This window comes from Capsicum annuum, chromosome 1 (genome assembly GCF_002878395.1).
Source record: "Capsicum annuum cultivar UCD-10X-F1 chromosome 1, UCD10Xv1.1, whole genome shotgun sequence".
Taxonomy (NCBI): Eukaryota; Viridiplantae; Streptophyta; class Magnoliopsida; order Solanales; family Solanaceae; genus Capsicum; species Capsicum annuum.
Genome location: NC_061111.1, coordinates 158,852,049 through 158,878,451, shown reverse-complemented (window position 1 = coordinate 158,878,451; position 26,403 = coordinate 158,852,049). Strand labels below are relative to the sequence as shown.

The window sequence follows — 26,403 nt, the reverse complement described above, 5'->3', positions numbered from 1 at the left end:
GCATCCTTATACAGCTCAAATTGTTGCCAAGGCTTTCATGGATAATGTTATGAAGTTGCATGGATTGCCTGATGCTATCACCAGTGACAGGGATGTTGTTTTCATCAGTTCTTTCTGGCAGGAATTATTCACATTACAAGGTGTTAAGTTCCATACATCTTCAGCATATCACCCCCAATCTGATGGTCAAACTGAAGTTTTAAACAGATATTTAGAGACGTTTTTGAGATGCTACTGCAATGAGGATACATCGAACTGGTTTTTTTATCCTCCTATGGCTCAGTATTGGTATAATACCTCTCATCATTCAGCTATTCAGACAACACCGTATGAGGCTTTATATGGTACACCTCCACCACTTCATTTGCCTTACCTTCCTGGTAAATCATCTTCAGCTGAAGTTGATAACAACCTGCTGAATAGAGAGCTCAAACTTCAGTTGCTTAAGCATCACCTTACCAGAGCTCAGATAAGAATGAAACAACTGACTGATGCTCATAGAACTAATAGGAATTTTAAGGTGGGAGACTGGGTTTACTTCAAGGTTCATCCCTACAAGCAGGTTACTATCACTAATCATACCTCACACAAGCTAGTTGTTAGGTTTTATGGACCTTTTCAGATCATTAAAAGAGTTGGTCCGATTGCCTATATTCTTTTGCTACCTGAGTTTGTCAAGATACATCCTACTGTCCATGTTTCTCTGTTAAAGAAATGTTATGAGTTGCCTCCACAGATCTCCTATCCTCTTACAGTTGACTTGGAAAATCCTCATTGTCCCGAACCTGATCTAGTCTTACAAAGAATGATGGTAAAGAAAGTGAATAAGGCTGTTGCACAGGTGTTGATCAAGTGGACTGGTCTACCTGTTGATGTTGCTACTTAGGAATTTGCTAATGTACTGAAGACTAGGTTTCCTTTGTTTGATTCTTGAGGTCAATGATCTTTTGTATGGGGGGAGTACTGATACACAATGTTCACAAGTAGGAAATTATAATATGCCCATCAATTAGTTAACAGTGTGGTTGCTACAGTGTAGTTAGTTAGACAGTTAGTTAAGCAGTTATAACTAATTCTAGTAGCTGAGCTGATTGGGTAGTGAATTCATGAGCTCTATATAAACATGTAATCACATTCATTTCATATATAGAAATATAGAGATTACTTTCTTCTCTCTAAATCTGTTCTCTGTCTTCTTCTTTTTAACTGTTTTTCTCGAGTTAGTTACTCCTGAGACAGTATTTTCGATCCTCGAGTCCATTGAACTCCTGCTATCGAGTAGAATCTAGTATCAAATACAGACAATAACAACCAAATAAACACAAAAGTCTAACAAAGTGATAGAAGTTAAATTAAGGATTCCACCAAAGTTTTTCTAAAGATAATTAAAGGACCTACAATATATATATATATATTTCAAATTGGCACTCATTGCCGTTATAATTGTTTTAAAAAAATATATCAAGAGAATTCAAAAACTTGTATGTAAACAAGAAAAATATTTATTTTTTCTTAATTATGCAACACAAATTTCTAATGATAGAAATTTCTAATAGAGAAGTTTGATGGCACAAGGTATAAGAGCACCGAATGTTTAATTTATCTCAATTCGATATATTACATAAGTTTCATAACTTTTCTTAAATAATATGTATGTCCAATCAAACTATGTAAAACAAATTACAAGTCATGATCCTAGTTCCTACTGAGTGTATCTTATGTACCCTCATATGGTTATATATTGCCTATAAGAAAGGGATTAATAAATAAATCAATAATTATGCATTATCAATAATAATTGTTGTACGTGTTGTTGTTACTTTTTGCATAAATTTGAAAAAATGAACTCATATATAGTGTTATTCGAAGAGGATGCATGTCGGTCTGTTTTGAAAGTCTCCAAGTCTTCCTGACAAAGTATCACCGCAAGATATAAGTATCACGACAAGATGTAAGATGCTATCATGGCAAGAGTGAAAGAAATTGGTCCTTAAAAATTTTGTTTCTTCTTAATATGTCATTTCTATAAGTTTACAAGATGCGCCCCTCAATTTTTAATTTGGTAATTGTGTTTCTTCTATTCTGAATGTTTTAGTAATTTGACTAACCCTATTCAAAAATTGCAAGATGATCTTTTTAACTTGAGTCAATGTAGGGTGATAATTTTTTATTAAAACAAGTTATATATACATCAATGCTCACAGTATAAAACCTTTGAAGCACATGGCTCTTGACCACGTGAGAATAACTTTTGCAAATTGTAAAAAATCAGTTAGAGAGATACAATTATCAAAATCAACAGTATTGCAATTTGCTGAAAACAACTCTTCTGGTCCCAGAGAAATAACATGTACAATATATGATCGTGTTTCACTGAATAGCACATTCAAGAAAATACTGAAGACGCATAGCTAGGTTTACCCATTTTCAATCTGAAAATTAAGCTAGTAATGCCCATGAAGAAAATTGGTGCTTAAAAGAAAAACTGAAATAATTATATAAAAGTCCTCAACTTTTCTTCATCCAAATCTAAATCTCAATTTAATGAGGGCTTGTGCAATATCCTTTTTGACTGACTGAAAAGTTATTCTTTTATCATTCAAAGAACTCACCAAAACACAACAACTACATAGAATCAATAACATACACAAACACAAAAAAAAATATAAAGTTTGAAATAATTCTGCTTGCATTGATCTGTTGAAAGAACACAAGAAGAAAATAATGAGCATTTATTTTTTTAAAAAGAAGACAATAGAAGAACACAGAGGAAAAATGTAAAAATAAAACATAGGGTTGGAAGTAATATAGGGTAATTAAGGGTAAAATAGGATTAAAAATATTAAGTAAGGACATAATCAGAAAAAAAAAAAAAGAGAACCATGGGATACCACCAAATCAGTGGTTCTAAAAATTGAGGGATTTCATGGTTACCAAATCATGAAAAGATACCATAACATACCATACCATTTAGAAAACAATCAAAACAAATATGGTTCCATTGGTAACCATACCATACCATACCATACCACCATCCAAACAGGCACTTAGTGTACCCTATGGAGGAGGAGTTGAGAAAGTAGACGATCTACAAAGTTTTTTAGCTACTTGTTTGCTATAATTAATATATTTGATTATTTTCATATGTAATTTTATGTTTCTGTGGATTTTTTCAAATTTTTTGAGTCCTTATTTTGTATTTAAGGCAACTTGTTCTAAGAATTCTGACAGTCTGTGGTTCTTTAAGTTGATGGATGCACATGTGTTATCAATTGCTTAAATAGATAAGGATGATGACACTCATTTTGTAAAGAATATATGTGTGCATTTTCTACTTTAGAGTTTTCCTATAGCTTCCTCAAGTTAATTATGACTTGTTGGGACCGACAGTTCGGTTATCGGCAGTTCATTTGGTTTTAGAGTTATTTCCTTGTTTAGGAGCTTCTGAAGTTAAAAAATAGATCTCGAGCCAAAAACCTTAATTAAATGACGTCGGATACCATTCCTGACAATCTCAACAGTTTTAAAACATCATTTTAGGTTAGGACCCTTGGTCTGAGTTCCGAGGCTTCTGAACTCATTTTGTGCTACTAAGTGGAAATTGATAAAAACTGCTCCTTGGAGTGTGGGCCTCACTTTTTATTGAGATGACCCTGAATGAAAATTTTGATGGAGTCATTGAGTTTGAAATGTCAAATTTGATATAGTAGTATAGTTTATTTGTATGCACGGGATTCTGAACCAATATCAAACATCCGATCGGAGTCTATTGCGACTAGCTAAACTTGGCAATGCCAAGTATCTAGTGCAGCCTCTTAAGCGTCTAGGGGATCGCTTAAGGGGAGCTAGCTTGGTCACTTTAGCAGCCTCTTGGGTGCTTTAGCGATAACCGATTAAGTGACATTTGACTGCTTTAGCGAACCTGGCCAGCTGGGTTAGGGTTTCCTTAGTGACCCTTGGGCTCTCAAGCGATCTTTTAGCTGCTTAAGCGGCCATTGATGATATCATATGTATTTTTATCCCCTTTCTTCTCCAACACTTTTATATATGTTTATCCACCATTAGACACCTCTATAAACTCAGAAGTTGTGTGGAAATTATTATTTGAGTATGAGATTAGCTGAAAACTGACACGACCCAAATCAGGGCCTTGTCGTAATGGAAATTTTGAGCCTAACAAAGACCAGAGATCGCCCCGTTAATCTAACCATCAAATCAATCCACAAGTGTCAGATGAACTCAGAAAGTATAACAAGATAGCGAAAACAAAGCTAATAATCATAACTTAAGAAATATCTAATCAATCCATTAATGTCAACATACTAAACCAACATACCCAAGTCCACAGTCATCCAGAAACCCTCTACAATCCAAAGTCAATAATATATCGGGACATGCCCCCGACAATAGCCAAAATCAAGTCTAAAACAAGTCTATGACATAAGGTAGAAAGACTATAAAATATATGCCTTCCGAAGTATGGAAGCTCACCACTTCAATGTTAACACATGAACCGTTCAAACTCCCGATCACTGCGCAGGAAGAGAATAAGAAGCTCCGGCCCCTGTATCACGTGAGGATAAAACATCTGAAGACAGTTAGCGGTTGGTGCTCTAGCAAGTAACTCAGGGATATGGATAAAATCGTGCCATCATTTAACCAAGTTAAACCACCATATGCAATCACATGTATATACGTATATATATATAGTGTCGGGAAAGAAAACAAGGCTTAGCATGCATTTCAAAACATCCAATCATGAAGCATGAAATGGGGGACTCTAATCTCCCAGTCATATAGTTTAGAAACTTTGAACTTCCCGACCATATTAAGCAAGTGGACTCTAACCTCAAGCCGTTTTGACCATTCGAGCCTCCCGATCATATTAAGCAAGTGGATTCTAACCTCAAGTCATTTTGACATTGGACTTCCTGATCATATTGATTAACTAGACTCTAACCTTAAGTCGTTTTGAACCCTTTTAATCGACCTTGGGACTCTAACCCTTAGTCTATGTAGTGACATCTATTCAATTTAACACTTAAAGACTTTAACCTATTTAGCCAATTCGAACTACCAAGGTTGACAATTTAACACCACATATGACCACAAGATCTTTATGAAAATATTTATCAACCATTTATTTTAATAGGACAATACCTTAGTTCAAATCCTAATTCAAATCCATTTATGGTCATCAAGACCTTTACAAAGCCATTCATTCTTCATTAGCATTTTTATATTGGGCTTTAATTCAAAACATAACTCATCATGTGACTAGTTTATTCTCTTCGATATTTTCACAAACACATTGAGGGCATACCTTTACCAAAACTAAATTCAAAGTAAAAACCAACAATTTTAGCGTTACCCATGACCCATTTGTCAAACCACAATTACCAAGCACCCACATGTGCAAACCATCACCAAAAACATGTATAAACACAAGTTAACCTAAGAGTAAATAATACTCAATCATATGCAACAAAACCCTCGATTTTAATTTTTTAAAGCCACCACTTAAGAATCATAATCATACTTTAAAACACATGATATTTAGAACTAACAATAAGGAAAGAGTCACATGCCTTATACAAGAAGATTCACGAAAAGAACTTGACCCTCTAGATGAACACTTATAGAAACCCTAGCCCCAATCTTCAAAAGAGTGTTAGAGAGTGTTTAATCTTTCACAAGTGAGTTATGAGAGGCCTCAACATTTTTTAAGGTATGGGGACTTAAGGGTTTTGGGGTGGGAAATGTCTGGAATGCCCTCAGCTTAAAAGTTGAAAATTATTCGCAGGAGGGTACGACCACCCCCCTAAATCATACCCTAGGGTATGAGTGGTACCCTTACCTCATACCATAGGCCTCACCTTGGTCCCCCAAACTGACCAACATACGACCACACAAGGGTAACTCATATCCTATCACACGAGAAGTACCCTACAACTCGTACCCTGGACAGAATCCACGAGGTCAATCTTAAGGAATCATACGAATTGGAAACATACACCTCATAACCTAACATACGATAAATATGATGCCTAATCGTACCTTGGATAGAATGCAACCCAACCGTGCCGACCATGATACGAGAGAGAGGGTACTAAATCGTATCTTAGCATACGATAAGTATGCTCAAACCGTACCTTGTCCAGAAACTCAAACTTAGGAAATTTTATAAGGATCCAAAGCCAAGTTCAAAAATGCGATTGTAAGTCGGATACTTTCGAATTCCTGTAAGCCTTCTCTTAATTTCTCGCTCAAGTGTTCATTTTAATTGCTCATTTTGGGGTTATTTTTAGGATTAATTTGGGGATGTTTTAAGCCCGTTAGTTATATTTTTATGGCATTTCATCCTTCAGTTGCGTAGAAATTATGACGATTTTAATTTTGTAATTTAACAAGAAGGCCCGTGTGGGATATTTAGTTCGATTTTTAACCCAGAATATTTATATGCAATATAGTATTGCTTTTCTCATCTTGGCGCATGAATCATTATTTTGATAATGTGGAAGCTCTCAGAGGCCTCCCAAAAGAAGAAAGCTCATGTCTAGAGGATTCAACTAACGTTCAGTGGTATCCAGGTAGGCTAGGCTTATTCGATCTCTAGATTGAGCTTATTTACGATATTAGTGTATTATTATGTTAGCTTTAGATAGGTATTTTATCCTGGTTATTGCTTTAGTATTTTACACCTTATTTAGTCGGTTAGGACCCCGTTTCGATAGATTTCAATTCCGTTATCCCCTTGAACGGTGTACTATTATTTTTTAGGGCTAGGATTAGCACTATTAGTACCTTGAATGGGATTGGAAAGCCTTAAAATAGACTAGATTAGGTTCTAATTTAAAAATAGTTTTTGGGACCCCATAATGGGCCCTACTACCTTTTTTAGTTAATATACTTGGTTTGAAGACTCTTTAGGCTTAGTTAGACTCTTGATTGCTAGTTTAGACTATTACCTTGGGTTGAGTTCGACCTAGACTTGATTTATAACCTATTTTGCCTCCTTTTCCCAGGTAGAGTAGTATTTGACTTGGACTGCTCTTCCTTGATCTGGTAATTGGGATCCGCCTTGTCTTAGTGGTCTTATCTGCCCGAGATTGGTATTTATGACCTTATGATCTGTAGACTTATAAACCTTGGAGTTCTTCCCTTTAGCTAGATATGCTTATATTTTTATAAATGTATTTTGGTTCTGATTTGTGTCTGCATATGCTTTATTTTCCCTATTATTATGTGTTCTAACACAACTATAGCATCGATTATGGTATCAGTTCTACAGTTGCGATTGTCTATCTGTGGGATCACTGGTTACTGATTGCAGTATGATTATTATGAGTTTCAGTTCGAGTCCGGCATCTAATTATGACACGATTTAGGGTGTTTTGGTATTGATTATGATTGTTTTGGGAGTATTGACAGTAGTACTGAGTTCTGTTGTGTATGATTTATGTGGCCTCTCATTATTGTCCACTATTTTCAGTTCGAACCCGGCGTATGGCCTCTCGTTATTATCCATGATTTTTGATTCAAGCCAGACGTCTGGCTCTCGTTATTATCCATTGGTTTTGGTTCAAGCTCAGTGTGCAGTTGGATATTTTTATCTTAGATTTGGGATTTAATGGTTACCTAAGATCGGTTAGGCTACGGTTACTTATGTTTTTTACTTTAATTACTCCTTGTATGCATCCGCCGGCTTATGGGGGCTCGGTAGGGTTAATTGTCTTCTTCTGTTTGCCTTTTGGATTTATAGAGGCCAGTTAGGTTATAATTAGCTTGACTTGCTTTCCATTGAGTTGTTTATTTCCTGTGTTGCTTTTATTTATTTCCTTTATCGCCCTGGCATAGCTTAGCAGAAATTTATATTTTCAACATTTTCTCTATTGACTTAGCTTACATACTCATATTATATTTATGATTTTACCATATTGAGATCAGTTGGCCTATGATGCCTACTGAGTACATATTGCTTTGGTACTCATACGACACTTCTGTATCTTTTTTCTAGTGCGAATCTGAGTACGAGTCATCAGTGTTGACGTTATCCTCGATCCTTGCTGTTGATCCGGACACATGATGAGCTTTCTAGAGTCCGAGGCTAATTCACCTCCATCTGCTCCAGTTGTAGTTATTTACATTTGAAGACTATTGTATATACATGTATATTTTCGATTCTTTTTAGTACTCTGATTTTGAGTTGTAGTGACTCTAGTACGAACCTTACCAGGCCTTGAGAGGGATTCTTTTTATTTATTTTGTCCTCTTCCCCTCATGTACAATATGCTAAGTGACCATTTATATTTCTCTCTTCCGCTTACCTTGTTATTATACTGATTTCTTTCTTGTCTTTACTTATTTTTGGCCTGTTAGCCCATTACTTGGAGTTTCGGGTTATGACTTGACTTATCTATTAATTGTTATTTTACAACATTTCGGGTACAAGAATCTGGATGCAAGCAACACAAACTTCAACTCTAGTTCAAGTCTAAGACAAGAAAACTATGAAGTTACCTAACACCCTCAACACTAGATTATGAATAATCTATCTAAGAAGTGTGTTAATTTTCAGAAAAGAGATTAAATAGAATTTGTAAGGCCAAGTGCCCCGACTTCACGGAGTGTCCTTAAGGAATAATTTCCCTCACTGTACCCGAGGTTATGGAATCTTCCTCCCAGGATAAAATGACCTTCAATCCGAACAATAGCGGTACCTCAAATTGTTGGATTCAACGAACTCACTCAACATTTTGATTGCTCACACAAAATGTTTTTGAAGACAAGAAAAGAGTTTGTATTTCAGAAAAATTCGTATCTAAACCTATGGATGAAAGCAGGTTTATATAGCCTTCATATGCCTCTTCTGAAAAGGGGTAATGGTTCACTTAAAAGGTGTGACTTTTCTTGAAAAGTCATGTCTATTCGTCCAAAGATTGCATTTTTTTCGAACAGGCAAACCATTTCATCAATCAGTGTGTCATTTCGTTGAAGGATTGCATCCTTCCGAAGCATCAGTTTGAAACAGTGCATCCTTCTGAAGCATCAATTCAAAACACTGCATGCATGCATATAACTGGAGGATCAAAACACAGAAAAAATTTACTGCATTTTTATTTTCTTTTCGGATTAAATTTTTGTCACATAAATTTTGTCCAAAAAAATAGATCTAATTGTTTTCCGACGCCGAAGCTCCAGCCAAAGCCAAGCGAGCGACGACGACAATGGCGCGAGGAATCTCTAATTTCTTGCCTCACTTACCAAGTGGAATAAGTGTTTCTTAATATAAACACTTGAAAGTCACATTCTGCCACCAATGTGGGAGAAATAGTAGACTTTTCCTTTTAGAGTACACTTTTCATTTTAGTATTTTTGTCTCTATTTTTCCTTCCACTTGGTTTCCTCCATTTTCCATTCACACTTTTCATATACTTTTAACCCAACACTAATTGGATAAAGCAAGTGGCATCATGACCTGAGAAATTGGATCGTGACAAAATGTCTCGGATGATTTTATATAACAGTTTAGTTAAACTTGGTAATGTTAATGCCCTATGTCGCTTATCTCTTAGTAATAAAAACTGCAGTATCTTTCTACTATTGCTAGTTACTTGAACTCCTAAATTTTTATCTATGATATACTGTGATATTCAATTCATACATTGATAGTAAATCAGAAAAGAAACAAAACAAGTTGAAGGAACCATAACTGTTAGTTTGAAGTTAGAAGTTTAAGTGTGTCTTTATTGTTAATTTAATCTATATTTAGTAGATGATTACAGTTCGTGGAACGCTTGTTCAATGTCGGAGATTTTTTAATTTTTTTTTGAAATTATAGATTAGCAACTGTTAATACTATTGTCATAGTCTGATTCGATGGTGTATAAACTTTCCAAGTGATAGGCATCTGGTTTATTTTTAAGTTTTTAGTAGCGAGAAGAGTAAAAAGGTTTGTGTTTTCTACTGTTTAAAATTTTAGTAGCAGAAAATAATAAGTGTAGAATGTTAACTATTATTCTTAGAGTTTAAAGGCTTAGTGACAAGAGCCAATGAAAGGGTAAACTGTTAACTATTATTCTTTTTTTTTTTTTAGTATTCAAAGTCTCAATAGCAAGAGCCAATGAAAGTATAAAGGTTTACTATTTTCTGTCAACTAGAGTTCTGGAACCAAAAACTTGACTTAAGAAAGAGAAATAAGGTTCTAAAAGCATTTAGGTCGAAATTTAATTTTCTTTATTGGTGTCTTCCATGGAAAATGTTTTCTCAAAAAATAGGAAAATATTTTCCATGGAAAAAATATTTTTCAAAAAATACATTTTAATCTTTAGCTAAAGTGTAAAAATACATTTTAGAAAAATATATTTTGATCTCAAAAAATATTTTTTGAGGTGTGTTCGATATGAAGGAGGAGAAATATTTTTTAAAAAAAATAAGTTGTTTCTTACTTATATTTAAGGGTGCATTCGGTTTGTTCGGTTTGATTGTTGAATATCGGTACAGTTTTTTAGTTTTTGGATTGACGAAAATGACAATCATAACCAAACCAAAATTATTTCGATTTGGTTCGATTTTTACAAATTCGGTTCGGTTATTTCGTATTTTTATTTTGATTTTGAAGATTAAAGTAGTGAGCATTTAAAATTGATGATTTTTCTAGAAAATAATCTTTTTTCAAACCTATTTTCATTCTTAAATATAATTAATTCAACACAAATGAAATAACCATAAATATCGACTTCGCTGAGTCATCACCATTGGCGTAACGACAATGGCTGCACGCGACAGCGACTGTCGACGACAGTGACGGGATTGTCAAAATAAGTAGTAAGGGTGGGTAAGAAAATAATTTTAATTTTTTAAAAAATAATTTTTTTTTGTGGGGGTGGGGGGTGGGGAAAGGTTGGGGGGGAGGGGGGGGGGGGGGGGGGGGGGCGGGGTAGGGGAGTGAGGGTGGGGTAAGAAAAAAATTGAATTTTAAAAAGAAAAAGTTTAAAAAAATTAATTTTTTTGAAAAGGGGGAGGGTGGGGAGGAGGTAAGAAAAATGTTTGATCTTTTTTAAAAAAATTATCTTTTTTTGTTTTTGGAAAGGGGAAGGAAGTAGGGTTTTGCGTAGGGATGAAGTAAAAAATAAATTAAAATATACTATTTTTTAATAGGGGTGGGGTGAGGGTGGGGGTGGGGGTGGGGTGGGAATTGAGGGTCGGAGTAGGGATGAGTGATTTTGAGAGTTGTATGAATATTTCAATTTAAGAATGAGGTTGAAAGAGAGTTTTGAAAAATATTTTTGTTACTTTTTGAAGAGAAGTCATTTTCCTTAATTTTAAGGAAAATAAGTTAATTTGAAAAATATTTTTCAAAACCTGTAAGTCAATCAAATAGGAGAAAACTGGAAAAATGTTTTGTTTCGTACCAAACACACCCTAGGTTTGATTATTAAGAGTGAAATGCCTATAAAAGTCATATATGAATCAACAGTTCTAATTTCGCGCAGGAAATGACTTTGAGATATATTTTATCGACAGTGAATAGTAGATGTCATTAGGCAGGACATATCATCTTATAATCTATTTTGACAATGACTTTGAAAGACAATCTGATCTAAGATCTAACTTTTGTTTGTAGGCATGGACATCTGAAATCCTGCAGTCTTTGTCAATGCTGACTTCTTCAAGGAGCATATAGGCACAATGGTTCAGGTTCTCTTTTACTATTCAAGCAGAAATTTGGAACCAATTTCGGTGATATACTTGATACGTATTGCCTATGTTATCAGATAAATGCACTTATTATTCAATTTTTTAAAAGCACTACTCATTTTAGAATATATTTTTATTAATGGCTAAAATGACATTTGAAAAGAATCGAAGAGAATGTATAAATTAACAAGGCAAAACCCATCCGCAAGCGCCTTAAATACGAACCATATTCTACTTAGGCATCTCAAGTGAACATTGGTCCTTTTTGACACTTCAAGTGGCCTTCAAATGTGCTACTTTGACACGTTTTTCTGAATCAGCAAAACAATACTATGTGCGTGTGCTACACTCTCCAATAAGGTAAAAAATAACGAATAAAGTGCAGACATGTATCATTTTTATCCAAATAATTTATAAATAATTAATTTAAATAAAAAAATACCGCCTCCTCCTAAGCTACCTACCCCATTTCTCCGTTGATTTTACTTAGTTTTTAGTTTTTTTTTTCCATAGATTTAGCTCTATTTTTCATATTTTCTTTATTGATTTTCCTTTCATTTTCAAATTTTTTTTCATTGATTTTTCTTGGTTGTCAATTTTTCTTCATGAATTTAGCTCTTCAAACTTCATAAACATGGCTAACAAGCTTTCTTTCCTTTTTGGAATTCCTTTTGGGACACTAACTGGTATGTAGCTTCAATATCTTTGTATTCTGTTTTGTTAACTTTTTAAAATTTATTGTTTTAAAAGACATTTTTTATAAGAAGTAATTAAAAAAATACTATTGGAGAATAATTTTTCTTCATCGATTTTATTCGATTTTTAATTTTTCTTCATCGATTTAGCCTTTAATGATTAAAAAAATTGTGCTTATTAGCTAATCTTTACAAACCCCTAAATGCGTATATAAATTTCTATCAATAATTTTTACCATTAAATAAATTTAAGATCGATAAAAATGGTGGATAAAAATGTGAAAGAAGTATAAATTTAAGGGGGAGGGTGAGTTAATTAAAAAAAAATAATGTTTATTATCTAATCTTCACAAATCCCTAAATGCGTATATAAATTTCTCTCAACAATTTTTACCGTTAAATAAATTTAAGATTGACAAAAATGGTGGATAAAATGTAAAAGAAGTATAAATTAATGGGGTGAGTTAATATACTATTTTGGTAAAACGAACTCGTAAATGTGTATCTAATTTTTAAATATCTCTCAATAATTTTTAACATTAAATAAACTTAAGATTGACAAAAATAATAATGGATAAAAATGGAGAAAAAGATATAAATTAATAGAGGTGAATTAATATATTGTTGGTGGGCCAACTTGGGTGCCACATCAGTTAAAAAAGGGTTGTAACATACCTTCATGGAGGTGTAATACACGCACCTTGTCAACTCAGTAAAAGATGTCAAAGTGACACACTTGTACGCTACTTGAAGTGTCAAAAAAATCAATATCTACTTGAAAATTGCATTGAAATTCTTACTTCTTCAATTCTTCGCTTCACCAAATTTCTTTATCTGTCACCATTGCAACCCCAATTATGGGGCCCCACACAGTTTCGCCTAATGGACTAGACACTTGTGAATTTACTTTTCAATATGTCACTAAAACTTGGCTACTTTATTTATTTATTTTTCAAAAAAGGACCAACTCTAATTTCACTTTAATGTTCTAACTCTATTTTAAAATTCTAATGGAAAATTTTTCAATGTATAATAAATTTTAATTGTTGATAATTATAAAACTAATTGTACACGAAATTAAGGTCAAATATTGTAAAAAGTCACAATTTTTAAGAAAAATAAATAATTAAAAATCCGATGCATGCTTTCTAGTACTTCCTATCTTGTTGAGACAGAAGTGGTGCGAAATCAGAATTTTTATTAAGAAGGTTTAAAATTGAAAGAAGAAAACATATTCAAAAACTACACTCATTTTAGAATAGAGAAAAGACTTCTTTTCCCCCCTGAACTTGTCCTCTCAACTCACTTTAGCACTTAAACTTAACTTCTGTTTATTTACCCTCCTTAACATCTTTAAAGTGTATTAATTTCACCCCTCAAAACTGAATACCACTCTCACAACGGAGAGTGTGTTACACTCGCCTACACATCAACGCCACGTAAGAAGTTTGATTTTTCTTAAAAAAATTAATCCCCCACACATTTTATATATATATATATATATTAAATAAAAAACACCCCCACCCCACCCTGCCCGCCCCACCCCCTCCCCGCGAGTTCTCCTTCTCCATTAAACCCACCCCACCTCCATTGTTTTCTATTTTCCTCCATTAACAACCTCTCATCCCACCTTCAATTTCAATTTTCCTCCATCCCTACCCCTCATTTTCCTTCTTCTTCAAACCACTCACCCCCGCCCCTGCCCCCTTTTTTTCTTTCTTTTCTACGAGCCAACCCCCATTCCCACCTATATTTTTTTTTTCATTTTTCTTAATTAACACCATTAGAGAAAAATCACAAAAATATCAAATTAAAATTTTTCCTTCATTAAACACCATCTGAACCTTCAATCCAACTCTCTCAACCACCAAATCCACACTTGAAGATGTAAACATAAATAAAGAATAGAGAAGGAACAATGAACTTTAAAAATAAAAGTTACAAAAATTTCTTTCAATTTTGTTATTCTTCGAACTGAATTAATGAAACAATTTAATGTCTTCAATTTCTTCGTTGGAGAATGTATTAGTGGCGAAAAATGCAAAAAAAATGGAGAAAAGTGTTGTTGGAGGATGTGTTTGAGGTTGTTAATGGAGGAATTAATTGTTGTAGAAAATGGGTGTTGTTGTTTGTTGATGTATTGAAGAAGAAAATGATGTGGGTTGTAGGGTGTTGTTGTGTGTGTGTGTATGTGTAAAATAAGTGGGAAAAGAAGAAGAAAAACCTGTTTTTTAAATAATAAACATGCCCTTTTAAAAAAAAAATATCAAATCAGCATTAGGGGTGAAATAAATACACTTTAAAGATGTTAAAGAGGTAAATAAACGAAAACTTAATTTAAATGTTAAAGTGAATTGGGAGGACAAGTTCAGGGGGGAAATCATATCTTTTCTCTTTAGAATATGTTTATTAATGGCTAAAATGACATTTGAAAAGAATTGAAGAGAATAGATGTATATATATATATAATCTATAATATATTAAAATTGTGAAGACCCTTAGAAAAGTGATTTGAACTTTTTGCCCTTCATTGAAAGGCTCTTCTTTAGACAAAACTATCTTTTCACTACATTTTTTAATTTATTATTTAATTATTTTTATTATATTAACTAGACTTTATAAAATATACGGGACTCATACAATACATGGTAGGAAACTTAATTAACATTTTCCTTTCTATTAGACTTACTAAAATATATGAGACTACTTAATTATTTAAGGAGTCCTTTTCCTCTTATGATTCTAAACTTACCATACTGATGTTTATACAGATTTCTCAATGTTCAATTCATTGTTAAGTGATAATAAAGCTAACGTGTATTCTTTTTTTTGTTGTTGTTGTTTAAATGCTAATGTGTACTCAAGCATTATGTGTTTTGCATTAGGACTTTATTAAGGAAATACTTTTATAAATATTGAGATGTACGTTAAACTAAAGAACAAATTGGTTTGTCTATTGAAAAAATATGATTGATGCTCATCTAACTTGATCCGATTGCATGTCTAGATTGGTGGATACTTGATTTTCTAACCTTCAACTTCTTTGTTGTTTTTGTCAGCCCGTGTGTATATATGTATCTTCTTTGTTTTCATTTAAAATCATTCTTTATGGTCATAATTTTTGCTCAGACAAGAATTAGTTGGATCAAATTCGAATCTTAGTGATCACTATTTTTTTTTTTATAGTTTATCAGTCGTAGATGAATGTTGGTTGGATTTGAAGAATTTCTTGTGTAAAGGTTAGGTTTAATTATATTGTTTTGATATCTTTATTATATTATTGTTTTATTTTAATTTACAGATGTTAGATGAATGTGAGTCGACTTTGAAAATCTTTTTTAGATAAAGGTTAGATTTAATTGTATTATCATAATATCTCTATTAGTTTGTAATTTTGTAGTAGTTTACAGTTCATAGATGAATCTCGATCGACTTTGAGAAATTTTTGTGTATAAAATTTAAGTTTAATTGTATTGTTTTGATATCACTTTTATCGTATTATTTTGTTGCAGTTTATAGGTGATAGATAAATGTTGGTCGTCTTTGAGGAATTTTTTTATGTAAAGGTTATGTTTAGTTGTATTATTTTAATATCTCTATTATCGTATTATTTTGTTATTGTTTACAAGTGGTAGATGAGTGTCAGATGACTTTCAAAAAAAATTGTGGGTAAAGATTGGATTTAATTGTATTATTTTGATGTCTCTATCTCTGTATTATTTTGTTGTAATTTATAGATAGTAGATGAATGTAGATCGATTTTTAAAAATATTTTTGGTAAATGTTAGACTTAATAAATAAATTCTTCATCTTTACATACTCGAAAGATATTAAATTTAAGTATTATATTCATCTTTATTATTTAAATAAATATCGTATTTATGAAAATGTTTGAGCCCATTAAAGTGAAATACACGCACAAGATGCGTGCACCTAAACAAGTATATTAAAAAAGTGTGGCGGGGCATTGCAATGAGAAACATAAATATATCTTCTTCTTTTTCTAGAAAACTTAATACTATAAATATTTTTGTTCTGTCCCTATGCATAAATTAAATCCTTTTATGCTATTTATACTACAATCACTTCCGTTGCATGACCTGACTTGAATTTTAGATCAGCATGTATTAGTGGCGGATCGATATAGGGTCCAGGGGTTCATTCGAATCCTCTTCGTTAGAAAATTATACTATTTTTATATGATAAATTTTTTTTTTAATGTATAAATAGTAGAAGTTAAACCCTCTTCGACTAATCCTTATATATACTACTCAACCTCTTCACTGAAAATTCTGAATCCGCCTCCTCTGTCATGTATTGGATTGAATTTGAATTTAACCTAAAGAAGACTGCGATATGTCACCCAAAATCTACTTTCAATTAGGTGACATGACACATGATATTCCACCTCTACAATATTTCCATATAAATAAACTTCTTCTTTAGTTGGGTGGTTGCCAATTTTGACAAGTTGGAACAATTTACCAATATCCCTTCTCCACTTCTCAATAAAAATGAGAGAAGAATAAGTATTTTAAGACAACTTATTAATATTAGCAATTTTATTCCATCAGTACGTAAAAATTAATTTTTTAATTTTTTTTTATATTACTACTTCATTACATTATACATATAAAACCTAAAAAGGCTGCAATGTGTCACTAAAAAATTATTTTTAATTTGGTGAAATGACACATCAGGCTTTTGTGACATTCCACCTCTGTAGTGTTTTTCTATAAACAAACTTCTTTCGCGACTGTAATTTCGAAAAGTTGCAATAATCTACCAAATATTCCTTCTACACTTTTCAAAAAAAGAATATATTTTAGGTTGGGCAGTTTATCCATTAGTAGTTGATGGGCAAAAATAAACAAATATAGTAGACTATATATCAATTATCATGAAAGCATCAAAGTACATGTTATGGCTTTCAAATAATTTAAAATAAAGACTAAACTAATAGTAATGCACTATTATTGGATTTGTTGCATACAACTATATTATATTTCTTCAACCAACCTTGATAGAGAAAAAATAGACATGTACATCGTGACAACCACTTCTAGGATTTGTTTCATTTTCAAATTCATTCTTGATGAACCTATATAGTTCTTATCCTCATCTTTTCATGTGCAACAAGAATTCATTCAAATTCATTAATGGATTCAAACAAGAAATTAGTTTCCCTTATGGATTCTTTTTCAAATTTATTGAAAGAGCCATTTCAATTTTGTACAACTATTCTCCTCAGCCTTCTTTTTCCTCTTTCATTTCTTATACTTTCTAGGCTATCAGTTGCTCATTATCTCATTGACCTTTTAGGTATTTCCACAACAGAAACAGATAATTCTGATTTCTCAATCAAATTTTTCATTCAACCCAACCTTATTTTTCTTCATGTTCTTGTTCCTCTTGTCAGTGTTGCTGCACTTACACATAGCTTAACGGGTCGTACCTCGTGCTTTCTGAAGCGTACGCTAGAGCCTGTCTCGAGACCACGACTCTACACCGCGTGGATTTTCCTTTGCATATTGCAAATTTGCGTTGGCTTGGGAATCGAAGGTGTGTGTTGAAAATATAATTTTAAACATTTTAAAATTACTAGTATATATTTTGGTGTTATCATGCAATTATTCGAATATATATGTGATTAGGTGTATAGTCGTCTTTATGCTATCTAGGTACATGATCTTTTGTATTACCTCCTGTTCACTTTAAGCATTTTTTCACCTTTCAAATTAGTGTAGTTTTCATCGATAAAATAGAAAATCAACAAGACGTTGATTAGTTTTTTTCCAAAATATATCTTTCCTCCAAATAATGATCTAAAAAGTCAAAGGGGAGATAAAAGGAAATTTGAGAAAACATAATGGATAGTTTAGCAAAATAACCCTTATATTTAATCCCAGTAAATTATTTTCGTAACCGAATCAAGAATTTTGAAAAAAAAAAAAAAGGAGTATTTACGACCTTTGGAGGGAATTGAGCCCTCAATAACAAGGTAAAAGTTTAGGTAAATAGCCAATTGAACTACTAAGATTACCGTGACCTATTTATGGTTTACGCTATCATTGTATTAAATTCATAATGTGTGATATATTCAGTTGATGCGGGGTCTAGAAGTTCATCTTGATACCTATAAAAACTCCTTTTGTTATGCTATATTATTATTATGTATTAATGGAGTTTTCTAATATTATTAACGTTCTAACGTTTATCAACATCTTCCATCCTCTTTATGTCCTATACAATAATTATTTTATTAAGAGTTTAATTTATGTTCCAACAGGTAGCATAGCTGCTGGAGTAGATGCCCATGATTTTGGTCACGAAAGAGGATTCTTGACAAGAGCTATATTCTTTTTGGGCCTACATGAGACAATGTTTTTTTGGTCCAAAACAGTTGTGAAGCCAGTGGTGGATGACACAGTTTTTGGCTTTGCAAGGGAAAATAGATGGGCTGAAAAGGCAGCATTGGCAATGAGTTTTGGTGGGCTTTGGTGGTGGAGATTGAGAGATGAAGTTGAGTCCTTAGTGGCTGTGGTGGAGAAAAAAAGAGACTTATTTATTAGTATTGGATTGGCTGATTTTGTTGGTTGGTGGTTGTATTATTTAACTGTTACAATTGGTATGATCAAAATTGTTAAAAGTCTTATTTGGGTAGTTTGTGTGTTGTTTGGGAGAAGAGTTGTTGTTGACATTGACAATAATGTTGGTGACTCTAGGAGCAATGATGAGAAGGTATGAAAGAAAAGACACTTCGATGCACTAAAACTTTCATTATACACAGGGTTGGGAAAGGCCCCGGACCACAAGGGTCTATTGTACGCAGTGATGGGAAGGTCTGAATTTGGACATATTCCTTTTTTTTTTTTTTTTTTTTAATTTCTCTTGATTGAGAGGGAAACTCTCTTTCCTTCTGTGTAATTTCTCCCTAGCTAGTAAACTCAGATTCAATTTTTTTTGCCCTCTGGAAGATGCATAGCAATTGAGATTAGAAAATCTCACTATTACTTTTTGTAGAATTATCCTGTTCAAACAAGTCAGACATGGAAAATATTTAGTCACATTCTTTTGGACTGGTCAGGCTCATGTGACAGCCGTTGTCGAAATCTAGCCCTTTCCCGAACTCCGCACATAGTAGAATCAAGCTTTAGGGCAAATGTGGTTAAATGATGAATTGATGTGAGAAAGCACACTATTTTACCAATGATTCAAACGTGGAAAGTATGTATAAAAGACGCATGTCATATGTTTATTGATTCAATGCAAATACTTCAGGGGCTTATAGCAAGATAAATAAGACATAAGAGTAGATAAATAAGACATAAGAGTCTATTTGAAGCGAAGATATCAAATTGCTGCTAATGTCTGCGATAACGATGTACGTGAGACTTTGCGATTAATATTTTCCTTTCCATCCAAACATGTCGCTAATTAAATTCTCTATCTGTTTCTGATTGTCTTATGCATGTTGTCCACATGCATATGTTCCTTCGTTAATCAAAATCTCCAGGCCATGATATTCTAAGTTTCTTGAAAGATAGAAACAATGGTAGTCTATTTGGAATGTATTGTTTCATCTGGAATCTTGTGCTTGTCCATGTCATGGCCCATGGGAACATCCTGTTGCACCAATAATCTAAACTATATTTTCTCTACGCACCAGGTTATGATTGGCACCTTGGGTAAGAATTTAATCGCACCGGCGTTTACAAGGAGAGATTTAATAAAGTGAGACTATATATAACTAAACACAGGCGAAAGAAGTCTATATGTAAAACACGTCATTCATCTATTGATTTGATATAAATGCTATGTCATTGACAAGCTTTTACCCTCAGGTCAAAACTTCACTTTCATTGTTGTCAGTTCATACTCGTTCGATCTAATTAATTCTTTGCTATATCTATAATATATATAAACCCCAAATCAGATGCTTGTTTACCATAGCCATCAAAAGAACTATACTCAATATACATCCAAGAAAATACATGGTGCTGATTTTCAGACAGTATTCCTGAAGCTATAAAGTCATTCGAGGCGACTTCGTTAAGGCCATGGCCAACGTCTCGATCTCCAATGAAAATTTTAGTGATTTCCAGGATGATCAGTTTCATCTTAATGGATATGAGGGAGGTGTAGTGGTCAATGGCATCGAAGATCCTTGGTTTGAACATATAGATTATGTAGATATTGATTCTTTTTACTCCATGTTTGGCCCTAACAATGAAGAGGATACATCTGATCTACAAGTTAGAATCAACTTACTGGAAGATCAGCAACAAAGTATATTAGATTGGATGCAAAATCACTTCCCCACCAACACAGTCATGCCCTTGCAACCTGTCCAAATCCAATCCACTGTTGAAATACCAGGCAATGATGATCTCCAGACTCAAGTACCAGAACGTGGTAAAGACAGCAATGAAAAACCAAATCCATTTTCTTTAGCATCTTTGGAGCTACTGAAGAATTATGGCAGACTCAGCAAGAATTCGAGCGAGGAAAATTTGAGCACTAATGCATTAAACTTTGAGGCTTGTTTAGGTAATCGCCACAGGTTGTCAATGGAAGAAATCTTGAGGGTTGCTGCAGAAAGGTACTGTCGGTGACCACCTAATCTCAAAGTTTAAGTTGTTAGATCTTTGCATATCCTGATACCATGTTGAGGTATATGACCAACTCATCTGAAAGTTTGCGATGTTATAGAGCACATTTTTAACTACTTGATCATATTTTGTCTCAACAGGTACATACAGTACTCCACTAGAAAGCTAGATGGTCTTTCTAGGTTTATCCACCCTTATGGTTCGGCACTCTCAGGCCTTTGTATGGAGGAAACAAGGGACGTGGAACTTGTCCACCACCTTCTAGCAGCAGTAGAAGAAGTAAATAACCAGCAATTCCATCTAGCTAGCAAACTGATTTCTCGTTGTATGTGGGTGGCATCAGATTCAGGTACTCCGGTCCAGAGACTTTCTTTCTATTTTGCTAAAGCTTTAGAGGAAAGGATTCATCGATCAACTGGGAGATACACATGTACGGATGAAGATCGCCACCTCAAATATATAAAAACTAAGTCATTGGGTACCAACGCTACCTCCTTGACCTGCCACCAACTAATTCCCTTCAATCAAGTGATGCAATTTGCAGCAGTTCAAACAATTGTTGAAAACGTCAAAAGTGCGAAAAAGATCCATTTGATTGATTTTAATATCAGAAGTGGAATTCAGTGGATAGTCTTGATACAAGCTCTTGCAGAAAAAGGTGACAGTCCAATTGAGCTTCTCAAAATAACTGCAGTTGGAAGCACAGAGAAAGAGAACTATGAAGTAACAGGCAACACATTACACAGTTTCGCCAAGTCCTTAGGTCTGCCATTTTCATTTGATATAGTTTTTGTCTCGGACATGAAAGATTTCAAGAAAGAATCAATCAACATTGAAACAGATGAAACTGTCGCTGTTTATCTGAACTTTATATTGAGGACAATGATACCAAGACCAGATTGTTTGGATAATTTGATGAAAGTAGTCAGAAGTATTAGACCAACAGTTATTGTTGTTGGTGAAGTCGAAGCAAACCATAATTCACCATCATTTTTAAACCGCTTTATTGAGACACTTTTCTTTTACAGTGCATTTTTTGATTGCTTTGAGGACTGCATGGATCGAGACAGTCCATGTCGAACAACGATTGAAGAGGTGTATTTTGGTGAAGGTGTTCGGAACATCGTGGCAGCTGAAGGTGAGGATAGGTTCACCAGGAATGTGAAGCTTGAAGTATGGAGAGCATTCTTTGAAAGGTTTGGTATGATGGAAGAAGAGCTTAGTGAATCATCTTGGTATCAAGCTGATCTGATTCTCAAGCAATTTGCCCAAAGCAGTTCTTGTGATCTTCACAAGGATGGGAAAGGCCTCATTATTGGATGGAAGGGAACTCCAATTCATTCTCTATCCATTTGGAAGTTCTTGTAAGAAAAAAATTTGCCTTGTTGAGGAAACAGATACGATGCTTAATTGGTCAGTTCATTTGTACACCATCAGCCTCTGTAGCTGGTATGACCATAAGGCATCTCCAAGCTACATAAATCTAGATTTTTGCACTAAAACTCATATTTTTGGGATAGATGGCTCATGTTACCTGCTGTCCCCTTCCTCCTTTGTTTTGAACACCTTGTGAATAAAGAACGTGCAGAAGAAACGGAGGTCCTTATATAGAGTCGCATACTTTAAGCAGTGTGGGAGACTGGGTTGGTTAATTACTACTCATATCCTTAAATCAAGAATGTTAACCACAGAATTACAATACTACTAGACACCTACAATTAGCCCTGAAAAAAACGTAGAGAAAATTTTGAAGTCCTATGGTGCCAAAAGGTATTAACCTCATTGCAAATGTCATGCTTCTGGCTTATCCTTTTACCAACGAACCTAATTTTTCATGCACGCACCCCCCCCTCTTTTTCCCAAATGAATTGAGTTAGTGAACTGACTGGACAGATTTACTGGTTGGTGACGAATGCCTAAATGAAAAAGGTTGGTAATATTACTGAATTTCATTCTAAATCTGGTTGGAAGCTAAAGTCCTGGAGGAATTTGAGTGATTGGGAGAGAAGAATTTTGTCAGTTGCTTCAACAATTGGGATCAGTTTAAATTGATCAGGGTGTACATCCTGATTTGCAGGCAAGTAAAGACAAGAAAATTTTCTAATTAAGAATTGCTACAGTATGTTGGAAAAGCAGTCAGGTCAGGGGGATAATTCTTCACCTAGAAGTATATGGAAGACAAAAGTTCCTGTTAAAGTAGCATGTTTTGGATGGGTTGCAACATGGGAGCATGCTTAACTCAAAATAACCTACAGAAGAGAGGTTTTGACCCATGAAGTAGATGCTACCCATGTCAAGAAGACCAGGTTCATCACCTTTTTCTTTTGATGGGTAAATAACATATTTTATATTATATTTTCACTAAGCCCAACAGGCATGATTACAAGTTGTGCAAATCAGCGCAGTTGAGCACCTTTTTCTCCACTGCAGATTCTCTAGAGAATGTCGGGAGTTATCCTAAATCTTCATGGTATTACATGAGTGATTCCTCAGAATGTGAAAAGTTTACTAAAATGATGGCAGCAGCAGGTGATACCAAAAGGGATAAAGCAGAGAACTATTCTATTGAGCATCTTGTGGACGATATGGCTGGAGCTGAAGATTGCTTTGAAGGACGGAGAATTCACATTTCTAGAACTAAGAATATATGTTTACAAAAATTTTCTGGTGTAGAAGTAGCTTAATGGATAGTTTGAACCAATATATGGTTTCTCGGATTTGCTAGGAAGAAGAGTGTGTGGTAGGCTGCTTTTCCTTCTATGTTCTTTTTGTTTCTTTTCTTGTACCATCTTGATACCATTTTAATAAAATCTTTACCTTATCGAAAAAACGAAAGGTAACCATGACATCCAAAATATAAGTTCTTTATTTAAATTTTAGAGAAAAAACCTTGAGGATGGCCTGGTTATTTTGTGCACAGGTTCTTGCCTTTTTATTTATTTGGTGAGATGTCCATTTACTTGTCTGCAATTCACCTATCTGTATTGTTATCCAATTGTTATTCGCATAACCTGTCACCATCACGATTTAGAAAATGACTACCTAGAAAAAGAACAGTATGTCCAACAGTACTAGGCTGAATTTCTTAAGGAGGGTTATAAATCACAACATAAACCACATTGTCTTTAGTGGCCATGTCTTGTTTTATCTCTTGTCCTTCTATTCTTATTAAAACTCTAGAAAACCAGCAATATTAAACATAAAGATTAACAATATATACAATTGCATTTTCCTAGATGATAATAACTCTTTGCTTTTGCCAATTCTTTTAGAGGTTTACGTCATGTCCCATCGCCAGCCAGTTGCACAGCTTTAATTCGTAATTATATACTTGAGGCTTGATGAAAAATCAATAATATTACCTACTGCAAACTTTAGCGGATAAGGAGATGCTTGCAAATTACTCTCAGTTCTGATATGTCCAATCCCTTGTTCCATCTAGCATCATTCACATCCAACCAAATCCCAGAGAGTGATGGTTCTCTCAGAGGTTGTAGAGTAAATATTGCTAAGAGCGACAATCATTTATCAGTTATGGAGGATTCTAAAGACATCCAGAACTTCTATACCAACTACGGGTTCTATCAAGGATATGCAGTCAATCAACAAGAACAAGAAATGAATAAACAACAACAAGAAATGAATGTATATGCTGCCCATTCTGCAGATCAATTAAGTCAAGGAGAAGTGAAGCTCAATAGTCTAGAAACAGGAAGCAATGTGGGCGAGGTACCTTTTTTATCTCTAGCTCCTTTTGAATTGCTGAGGAACAATCCAAGCAAGCACAAGAATACTGAAGGAGATAAAGCTAGAGATGTGAATGGCGGAGCCAACGTGCACCAGAAGCTCTCAGCTATGCACATCATGAGGCTAGCTGGAGAAAGATTTATCCAGTTCTCTTCCAACAAGTTCATTAACATAAACAATCTCTTGCACCCCTACGGTTCCGCTCTCTCATACCTTTCTACTGAAGATAATCAAGATGTAGAGCTTGCTCAAATCCTCCTAGCTGCAGCTGAGAAAGTTTCTGAACAGCAATATGACCGCGCAAGGAAATTTCTAAGTCAATGCCAACTACTTGCATCAAAAGCAGGTAATACTGTGCAAAGAGAAGTCTTTTATTTTGCACAAGCACTTGGAGAGAGGATCGACAGGGAAACAGGAATTTTAACGCCAAAAATCAGTGCAGAAACCAATGAACTTAACAGTATCTGTACTGCACCAAGATTGCACGCCTCACACGTAGCATTGCATCAAGAAGTTCCATTCACACAAGTGGTGCATTTCACAGGAATTCAAGCCATACTAGAAAGTGTAGCAACAAAACCCAAAGTTCACCTAATTGATTTCCATATCAGAACAGGAGTACAATGGGCATCCTTGATCCAAGCAGCCGCAGAGCGAAAAGATAACCCAATCGAACATATGAACATCACAGTTATCGAATCAGTCAATAAACAAAGAGTAGAGAAAACAGGCAAATCTTTAGAGAGTTTTGCTACGTCCTTGAACTTCCCCTTCTCATTCAAGATTGTCTTTTTACCAGATAGAAACCAACTAACCAAAGACCATTTTTACATAGAACCTGACGAAGGGGTAGTAATTCACGCAGCATTCTTTCTACGCGCAATGATATGCGAACCCAACTGTTTAGAAACAGCGATGAGAGTTGTAAAACAGTTGCAGCCATCACTAATGGTAGTATCAGAAGTAGAAGCAAATCTGAACTCACCTGTATTCGTGCACCGCTTCATAGACTCGTTATTCTATTACAGTGCATTATTTGATTGCTTAGAAGATGTAATGAAGCGGGATGATCAACACAGGATGACAATAGAAGAGTCATATGGAGGGGGGATTTTGAACATAGTAGGAAGTGAAGGCAAAGAAAGGGTAATAAGAAGTGTGAATCTTGATGTGTGGAGGTCATTCTTAGGGAGGTTTGGAATGGAGGAAGTAAAGCTGAGTGATACATGTTTGTATCAGGCTAACTTGATTATTCAGCAGTTTGATTGTAGGGATTCTTGCAGCGCGGACATGAATGGTGGGTCTTTAGCGGTCAGCTGGAAAGGAACTCCAATCTATTCCACTTCTGCTTGGAAATTCCATTGAGTGATTTCCTTCATTCTCTTTGGAATTCTGTGAATATCTGTGAGTTTATCCATAAGTAGCTTTGTGTGAATTAGACCTCTCTGCAGGAAGGGGACTAACATCTTCTCAAGTGATGTGTGTATTTGAGTGAATAATAGAGTCGTTTGGTAGCTAGTAAAGAAGCAAGTTATTCATATACTAGATAGCCGACATCTGAATTGTTTTTCTTCCTTTTCTAATAATTGTTTAACAGTACAATATTTTTACATTTGAAAGCGTATGATATATGGTTCCAGAACAATACA

General features: G+C 34.2%; 3 protein-coding genes across 3 annotated transcripts; all 3 read left to right on the top strand.

Annotated features, from left to right (window-relative positions):
- Positions 1 to 17,271: 17,271 nt before the first annotated feature.
- Positions 17,272 to 19,462, top strand: LOC107840780. Its single transcript, XM_016684690.2, has 2 exons — positions 17,272 to 17,957; positions 18,685 to 19,462. Exons 1-2 carry the CDS (start codon positions 17,555 to 17,557, stop codon positions 19,140 to 19,142), a joined length of 861 nt encoding a protein of 286 aa, XP_016540176.1. The 5' UTR covers positions 17,272 to 17,554; the 3' UTR covers positions 19,143 to 19,462.
- A 993-nt stretch (positions 19,463 to 20,455) lies between these two features.
- On the top strand, positions 20,456 to 22,495 carry LOC107840772 (DELLA protein RGL1). The gene is made up of 2 exons (XM_016684678.2): positions 20,456 to 20,997; positions 21,148 to 22,495. The coding sequence occupies exons 1-2, from the start codon at positions 20,456 to 20,458 to the stop codon at positions 22,373 to 22,375; spliced, it is 1,770 nt and encodes a 589-aa protein (XP_016540164.1). The 3' UTR covers positions 22,376 to 22,495.
- Positions 22,496 to 24,424: 1,929 nt separating this feature from the next.
- Positions 24,425 to 26,119, top strand: LOC107859233 (DELLA protein RGL1-like). Its single transcript, XM_016704166.1, has one exon. The coding sequence runs from the start codon at positions 24,425 to 24,427 to the stop codon at positions 26,117 to 26,119; it is 1,695 nt and encodes a 564-aa protein (XP_016559652.1).
- The last annotated feature ends 284 nt before the right edge of the window (positions 26,120 to 26,403 follow it).